Source organism: Petromyzon marinus, chromosome 1, assembly GCF_048934315.1.
Source record: "Petromyzon marinus isolate PM22_M1 ecotype Great Lakes invasive population chromosome 1, UKy_Petmar_22M1.pri1.0, whole genome shotgun sequence".
Classification (NCBI taxonomy): Eukaryota; Metazoa; Chordata; class Hyperoartia; order Petromyzontiformes; family Petromyzontidae; genus Petromyzon; species Petromyzon marinus.
Window position 1 is genome coordinate 3,529,498 of NC_133667.1, and position 8,452 is coordinate 3,537,949.

The 8,452-nt window shown below is 42.3% G+C and overlaps 1 protein-coding gene across 3 annotated transcripts in view; it reads left to right on the forward strand.

Annotated features, from left to right (window-relative positions):
* LOC116939494 (uncharacterized) overlaps nt 1-5,927 on the forward strand; it is a 28,527-nt gene extending 22,600 nt beyond the window's left edge. For 2 of the 3 annotated variants that reach the window (XM_032947972.2, XM_032948064.2), the window contains 2 exons: nt 2,677-2,816; nt 4,100-5,927. In XM_032947972.2, coding sequence (XP_032803863.2) covers nt 2,677-2,816; nt 4,100-4,348 — 389 coding nt within the window. In that variant the 3' untranslated portion in view covers nt 4,349-5,927. The remainder of the gene's footprint in view (nt 1-2,676; nt 2,817-4,099) is intronic. The other variant, XR_004402433.2, reaches the window with a different exon arrangement.
* The last annotated feature ends 2,525 nt before the right edge of the window (nt 5,928-8,452 follow it).

Consider the following 8,452-nt stretch of genomic DNA (forward strand, 5'->3'; position numbering starts at 1 on the left):
CACTTAATTAAATAGACTTTTTAATAAATGTTTTCTCCTACAACATCAGAGTGCAGCGCCACATTAAATACGCACTACAATGACAATAGTTTAAAGCGATTTGGAGCATATTCTTAGCTCTTTCGGTAAAGTCGGTTTGCATAAATTTATGCAAACCGACACACCTGATGACGACCGTTTGTGTTATGGTCGAAACGTCGTGAGAATTTTTATTGTTTTATTTATATTTTATTATTTTATTGTTTCCCTTCAACGTGACTTTACCGAAAGAGCTAAGAATATGAATTACTGCAGTCACGAAAGGTTTAAATCGATTTGAAGCATGTTTTGTTTTTGGGGGGGGGGGCAGAGCTTTGTGACGTCATATTTGAGGGGGGTCTGACTTTTTGTGACGCCGTGTGACTGGGGGGGGGGGGGGTCAAAAATCGTCCAAAATCGCGTGACGACGTATTTTATGGACGGCCCCTAAATAATGTAACAGCATTATAACGAAAACGCATTGTGTGAACACCATCCATTAAGTAAGGACTTACCATATAGCCGACAACTTAGCAATATGAAGGCTTTTTGAGGTCCTAGTCGGTAGGGTGGGATTGATGATGTATTACCTACCAACAGCTCTTCAAAGAGTCAGAGTTGTAATTCCACTACAAAATCCAAATATAGTTTGACTTTCGATTTAAAGCTTTCGTGACTGCAAGGATTCATCTTCTTTGGTTCTTTCGGTAAAGTCACGTAGAATGAGAAGGGACGAGACTGTCTGGTAGGACAGACAGTCTCGTCTCTTCACCTGATGAAGGCCGCTTATTTTATTTTTTCAATTTATTATTTTATTCTCATTCTACATGACTTTACCGAAAGAACCAAAGAAGAAGATACTTTGACTTACGATCTTTTTTCTCTTACAACAGGTACTACAACCATATCTGGCCTGACATGCCTTCAATCTGCATTGCCATCTTATACAATCTGCTAAACGATTTCAACTCTTTGTCTCTCCCCCCCCCCCCACACGTCTGATTAGCAGTGCGAAATAAGCTGAACAAACATACGTACAGGCAGTCCCTGGCTTACGGAAGGGTTACGCTCCCAAGAACGATCTGTAACCCGAATTTTCCGTATCGCGGAAACTTAACAATTTTCCCCCAAAATACAAATATAATCCCATAGCCGGAAAGAGTTGTGCCTCTCCTATCGTTTTCTCTCAGTACTGTGTTGCGCTGGCATACATTTTTTTTAAATCGCGACCTGTATCGTATTGCTGTACATATGCGCCGCACTTCCTATGATTTTTATTTATTTAATCGAATATCTACACTAACATTACCCACGATGAAACTAATGGAACATATACTGTATACAATTGTTCATGAGTACCTCGAAACATTTTAATATTTAATTGTTAACAGAAAGCAGTCACTTTGGAATGTTCGGTATTCAGGTAAGAGGGGAATACATTTCGATTTAAAGCTTTCGTGGCTGCAGGGATTCATATTCTTGGTTCTTTCGGGAAATAATTGTACAGCCATTTCCATTACTCTCAGTGGGTTGTACGTCAAACTTTAGCTGCCTTATAATTGTACAGCCATTTCCATTGCTTTCTAACAAAAATGGGGTTGTAATTGCTTTCGTGCAGTGCACCACCCCTCCCCCCAAACACCCCCTGCAGTTTAACAAAAGGAGGCTTAACACAGCCCCCCCCCACCCACGTCCCTTTTTGGCTCCTCCCCCCCTCTTAACCTGTATATATAATCCCGGTCGTCTCAAGAGCTCCCCACTTGGCACAGCTATTCTGCTGTGACTGTTCCACCTGAAGACGGAAGCTTGTGTTGCCTCCGAAATGTCGTGATTTCATTTAGTTTTATTTTATTTTACCTACGTGACTTTACCGAAAAAACCAAAGAGTATGAATCCTTGCAGTCACGAAAGCTTCAAATCTAGAATCTTTCGGTAAAGTCACGTAGAAGGGAAATTAAAAAAAAGAAAATTCTCACGACGTTTCGATTGCAACACAAGCAATCATCATCGGGTGTGAAATTACCACAGCAAGAAAATTAGAAATTGTCTTGCTGTGGTTTTTTTAGAACATTAGAAATTGTCTTGCTGTGGTTTTTCACACCTGATGATGATTGCATGTGTTGCAATCGAAACGTCGTGATAATTGTTTGTATTTTATTATTTTATTATTTCCCTACTACGTGACTTTACCGAAAGAACCAAGAATAAGAGGGGAATAGTCATGTGTAGCCATGCGATTGGACTTACATTAATAATTTATATGAATTCATATTTCCCAAAATGTTAATTATTCTTTTGGGCTTTTATAGCCTACAAATACATGGTCAGATGCATTTAAGTCTGTTTAATCAAAACCATGATGCTCCACGAAAGTTCATGTGTTGTATATATTATTACTTTCTGAAATTACTACAGTCCTATATTGTAGCTGTGGTCCTCTCACCTTTAACCCTGCTAATGAGACCCAGAAGGGTACAAACTGGTCCAGAGTTTACCGATTATAGATTTTTGCTGGATAACATTTGTCTGGATTGGTCATAGGTTTATGGTTTAAAAATATAGTATTGTATAAGAAACATGATCATTCTAAATATCATGATGCAAATTCTCATTATTTGGAAGACGTGTGCACACATTGCTTGTAAATTTGTTTTTCAGGCGTTAAAAAAAACAACCTCAAAGCTTCAAGTAGCTTAAATTTTGAACTTATAGAAGAACTGAAAGCTGGAAAGAGTCTGAAACCAACACAAAACAGCAATGGACGTTTAATAACGTTTGTAGAATGGAATGAAGCTAAAGTAAGACCATATTTTATTGCAAATTATTTGATTACTGCAGATTTCATTTGCAAATTGTTTTATTAGTGATCAAATGGAGCACCCCGTAATTAAAATGTTAAATGATATAAGTAAACTAAATGTTTTTCCAGCTGTCTTTTATTAAAAAAAAAACTTGCATTCTATTTTATAGAAACCTATGCCGTTGCTTTATATAATAATGTTTTTCAACGCACACAATATTTCACAGACATAAATGACTGTGACTGAGGCGCAAAGCCAAAGCTCAGTGTCGCTCAAAAAGCCAGACGAAAGAGGGTGGAGCATTTACGTCTCATAAAAGTCGGTATATATTTAATTGTGCTGCCAATGTGCATCTGAATAGCGTCCCAGGTGGCTGCAACTGCCATGCAGAAATCACACCCGGCAGTAACAGTCATGGTCCTTGATATGGAGAGGTTGTGAGTCACGCTTCGGAGAGAGTGTTTTACTGTGAACAGTAGTGCAGGATGACAGGAGCGACCGAAATTAGAGGTGGGGGGGTGGTAAAGGCGGCAGGATATTTTGTAGCCAACCCTGCTAGCGATGGGAAGCCAGTGGAGGTAGTGGAGGTTGGTGACAGACGCTAGCCAAGAGTGACAGGCACCGAGGATGACACGAGTGATATAGTTTTTCAACTGATGTCGTTACTTGAGGTTTTCTTGAAGGTCGAGTAAGAATGAGTTGCAATAGTCGAGGCGAAACCCGATTATCCTGCAGGTATTGATGATTTCGGTGGTGATGAGTAAATGACAGAGGGCCCTGAGGTGGTAGCTCCAAGACTGAAATATGTTATTCGTGTGCGTATTGAAGGATACTGTGGAATCAAGAGTAAAGCCAAAACACTGATGCAGTTTGAGAAATGAATCGTGGATTAATATGAACATGGTGAGACACTGCCTCATCTCGATCAGGATGGCTTCACATTTATAAGCATTCTGAATGATGGGTAAGAATAATAATGGAGTGGCAGCCAAGGAATGGAGCCTATCTAAAAAGCACCTCCACCAAGGAGATGGAGCGATTAAATCATTTTGCATACAGGCGCTGGGTGTATAGCTGCATCACAAGAACGTTAGAGGTGGCAGTGGCTTGAAGAGGGCTCCAACCAGGATTGGATTGAAATTAACAGATGATGAACCTTAGCATATTTTGTATTAGCGCAGTTGGCTATGTATGGTGCGAAAAAAGTTCGACATACATGTCTTCGTTTATTATTCGGAATTGAGAACGTGTTTTAATATGTTGCATGATTGCATTTTCAGAAACATGAAATTAGTGATTGTTCATCAAACGCAGAAGCTGGTGTTGGAGTCACCCCAGATGAAGAAAAAAGTTGTTCTTCCGAAAGCAGCAATGCCCCAGTGACACACACAAGCAATGAAGAAACCCCTTCAAAACCACTGAATGATGTTTCTCCACCCTCTAACTTAAACTGCGATTTTAAAAGTGAAATTAGTCCTGCCAATGTTATTATAATCCCTTTGCATCCTGACAAAAAAAAATACAATTGATCAAATAAATGTTGTCCATAATTCAGATTAGACTTTTGATTCAAAATCCAATGTTGGTGATGATTAATCAGATATCGTTCCAATGGAATTCTCACTGTGAGAATTTTATTTTATTATGTTTATTTTTATTATTTTATTATTTCCCTTCTACGTGACTTTACCGAAAGAACCAAGAATATGAATCCCTGCAGTCACGAAAGATTTAAATAGAAATATAATCCTGAATGTTGCAATTCGAAATAAATTTCCCAAGATAGCCACAAAGCAAACAGCCAGCAATACATCTTCCATGAAATATTCTGGATATAAAAAGTTATTTTAAGGGGATATGTGGGGATTTTAAGATAAGGTACTCAGATAATAAACTAATTCTAACATGATACTGACATGGTACAAAGTTGCAGGACACAAACATGAGGTGAGCTACGAGAAGAAAGATAGCCATAGAAAATGTGTGCTATTTCTTTTAAAGTTATTTCTAAGTCTAATTGAAATTCCAATCAATAGAATAGAGCAGGTTTGTATCCTGTAATTGCATGCAATTATGTATTGTGTAATTGTAATAAAAATATTCCTCACAAACGAAGAAAACATTGTCATTGTTAATAGCAATTTGTAATTGATGCGGGTACATATACAGTGAGGGAAAAAAGTATTTGATCCCCTGCTGATTTGTACGTTTGCCCACTGACAAAGAAATGATCAGTATATAATTTTAATAGTAGGTTTATTTGAACAGTGAGAGATAGAATAACAACAACAAAAAATCCAGAAAAACGCATGTCAAAAATGTTATAAATTGATTTGCATTTTAATGAGGGAAACAAGTGTTTGACCCCCTCTCAATCAGAAAGATATTTGGCTCCCAGGTGTCTTTTTATACAGGTAACGAGCTGAGATTAGGAGCACACTCTTCAAGGGAGTGCTCCTAACCTCAGCTTGAATATTAATTCATCTAGTTTGCGGGAAACTGACACTATAAATATGAAGTTGAACTTTACTACCAAAACAATTATAAATATAGTGATGCAAACTTGGCTTTTCGAGGTTCATCACACAGGAATATGAATAACATGCATGTACATTACATGTGCAATCGTTGTATTGCACATGTAATAAAATGGGTCGTGGATGGGTATTCCAGCATGACAATGACCCAAAACACACGGCCAAGGCAACAAAGGAGTGGCTCAAGAAGAAGCACATTAAGGTCCTGGAGTGGCCTAGCCAGTCTCCAGACCTTAATCCCATAGAAAATCTGTGGAGGGAAGCTGAAGGTTCGTGTTGCCAAACGTCAGGCTCGAAACCTTAATGACTTGGAGAAGATCTGCAAAGAGGAGTGGGACAAAATCCCTCCTGAGATGTGTGCAAACCTGGTGGCCAACTACAAGAAACGTCTGACCTCTGATTGCCAACAAGGGTTTTGCCACCAAGTACTAAGTCATGTTTTGCAGAGGGGTCAAATACTTATTTCCCTCATTAAAATGCAAATCAATTTATAACATTTTTGGCATGCGTTTTTCTGGATTTTGTTGTTATTCTGTCTCTCACTGTTCAAATAAACCTACCATTAAAATTATAGACTGATCATTTATTTTGTCAGTGGGTAAACGTACAAAATCAGCAGGGGATCAAATACTTTTTTCCCTCACTATATATACACACCTTATATCATCGGATAAATGGCAGGTTTTTTTCTTGTTACAATTTTTAGCAAAATGGTGCTTCCACAGCAGAGCCCTCATCACTACCGAAAAAACAGCCGTCACTGAACAAAATATTTGCAAGATGGACAATCAGCGGTGCAAGCACGTCCAAGCAATATTTTAAAATTGACGCAGCTGTATCATGAACATCGACACCTCTGCCACCGACGCTGTTGTCAGGATCTAGAGCGTTACATTGGTTAGAAACTGCTGTCTTGATAATATTTTTTTATTGGCGAATGTCACAAGTACTGTGCACAGAGGCCAGGTTGACTAGTTTGATGGGTGGTTGGAGTGTAGCAGGCCCTTCACGACTAGCCACAGAGCACGGGTTGTCGCGAGCCGACTCATTGACGCGCAGAGCATAGATTGATCTGTGAGAGTCAATAATGAGTCGGTCGGTTGACAGATCTGTAGGCGGCTCTGGAAGCGAGTCGGATAGTCTCGAAACGAGTTTTCTTCCAAAAACCCTTCAGCCTTCTGTGCATCTACTTCGCAGTGATTACCTCCAATAACAGCCAGTTGCAGCGCGCCGCTTTCCCCATTACCTTTGTGCTTGTTCGGATGGGCACGAGTTCATGAAGAACATCAGGCATGTCATTTTCTAATTAGGCTGCAAATTAATCGACTGTCGATGCAGGATTTAGACACGCCGTATATCGTTGTGACGGACGGGCTAATAATTGATGCCACTTTGGACGTCACGAGACTGTGATCTGAAATGCCTAAGTCTTCGATAATGTTGCTCACCTGTTACGGCATTGGCAAATGTGAGAATGCGATCCAGTATATTTCCTGAGCGACATGTTGTGCCACTGATGTGCTGGGTTAAATTGTGACTGTTGATTTTGCCACAAGAACAAGTTGGTCCGGGACAGTTTAGGTCATCATAGATGATGTAGCGAGAGCCAGAAATCCCGTAAAATAATTCTGACAGCAGTTAAGACGGCGGTCGATAGATGACAGCGATCGTAAGCCTCCGTGTGCTGTTATTTTCACAAGCAGTAGCTCGAATGGCGTGATTGTTAATTAGTCGCTCAGGACCTTCACGCAGATGTCTTCACAGTGAATCATTGCGATCCCACCACCATGCAAGCTATCGGTGCCAGGTTTCCTGCGATGGTGCTAATGTAAGATAGCATATCCATTCGGTGCAGCCCCCATGCTTTGCTTTATGTCCAACGTCCAGTGAGTCATCATATACCCAGGTTTTGGTACCGGCAAATGTTTAGTCCACAATCGTTGATCAGATACTTCCATCAGCGCTGTCTTATTGACTATGGAGCATGCGTAGACCATTTCGAAGTTGAGAAACCTTGGTCCAGGCTTTGGTACGATGCCCACGCAGCCGCGCTGGTGGGGCCGCAGTAGGCTGCTCGTGACCACGTGGCCCTCCTGAAGGGCTGCAAGAGGCTGCTGGGGCCCGCGCAGTCCCACCGGAGGGCCACAGGAGGCCATTCGGGCCCACACGGTCACCCTAGGTAGCTGCAGAAGGTCACTGGAAGGCGGCATAAGGCCACTGGGGACCGCGCTCCCCCACCGGATTTGTGGAGTAGTCCATTGTGGCCCGCACTGCCCACCTGGAAGGCCGCAGGGATCCGCCTGAGGGCCACAGGAGGCCGCTAGAGGGCTGCTAGGGCTGCTGGGGCACCCCTGGAGGAGGCCGCTGAGGCACACGCAACCCCCCTGGAAGGCCAGAGGAGGTTGCTGGGGCCCGATCAGTCCCCGTGGAGGGCTGCGAGAGGGTGCTGGAGCCCGCACGGCTCCCCTGGAGAGCCTCAGTAGACCATTGAAGGGTTGTAAGAGGCCGCTGGGGCCCGTCTGCCCCCTGTGGATAGCCACAAGAGGCTGCTAGAGGGAAGAATGCAGTAGGCCGCTGGGGCCCACGCGGCCCCAATAGAGGGCCACAGGAGACCACTGGCCAGTGCGACCCCACTCGAAGATGCAAGAGGCTGCTGCAGGGTCCCAGGGGTCCCGATTAGGCCCGCACAGTCTCCCTGGAAGGCTGCTTAGGGCTCTCTTGAGAGCTGCAAGAGGGTGTTGGGTCCCGCGCGGCCCCATCGGAGGGCAGCAGGAGGCCGCTGAGGCATGCACGGACACCCCGATAGCATTTTTGGCATGCGTTTTTCTGGATTTTTTTGTTATTCTGTCTCTCACTGTTCAAATAAACCTACCAATAACATTATAGACTGATCATTTCTTTTGTCAGTGGGCAAACGTACAAAATCAGTAGGGGATCAAATACTTTTTTCCCTCACTGTATATATACACACCTTATATCATCGGATAAATGGCAGGTTTTTTTCTTGTTACAATGTTTAGCAAAATGGTGCTTCCACAGCAGAGCCCTCATCACTACCGAAAAAACAGCCGTCACTGAACAAAATATTTGCCAGGT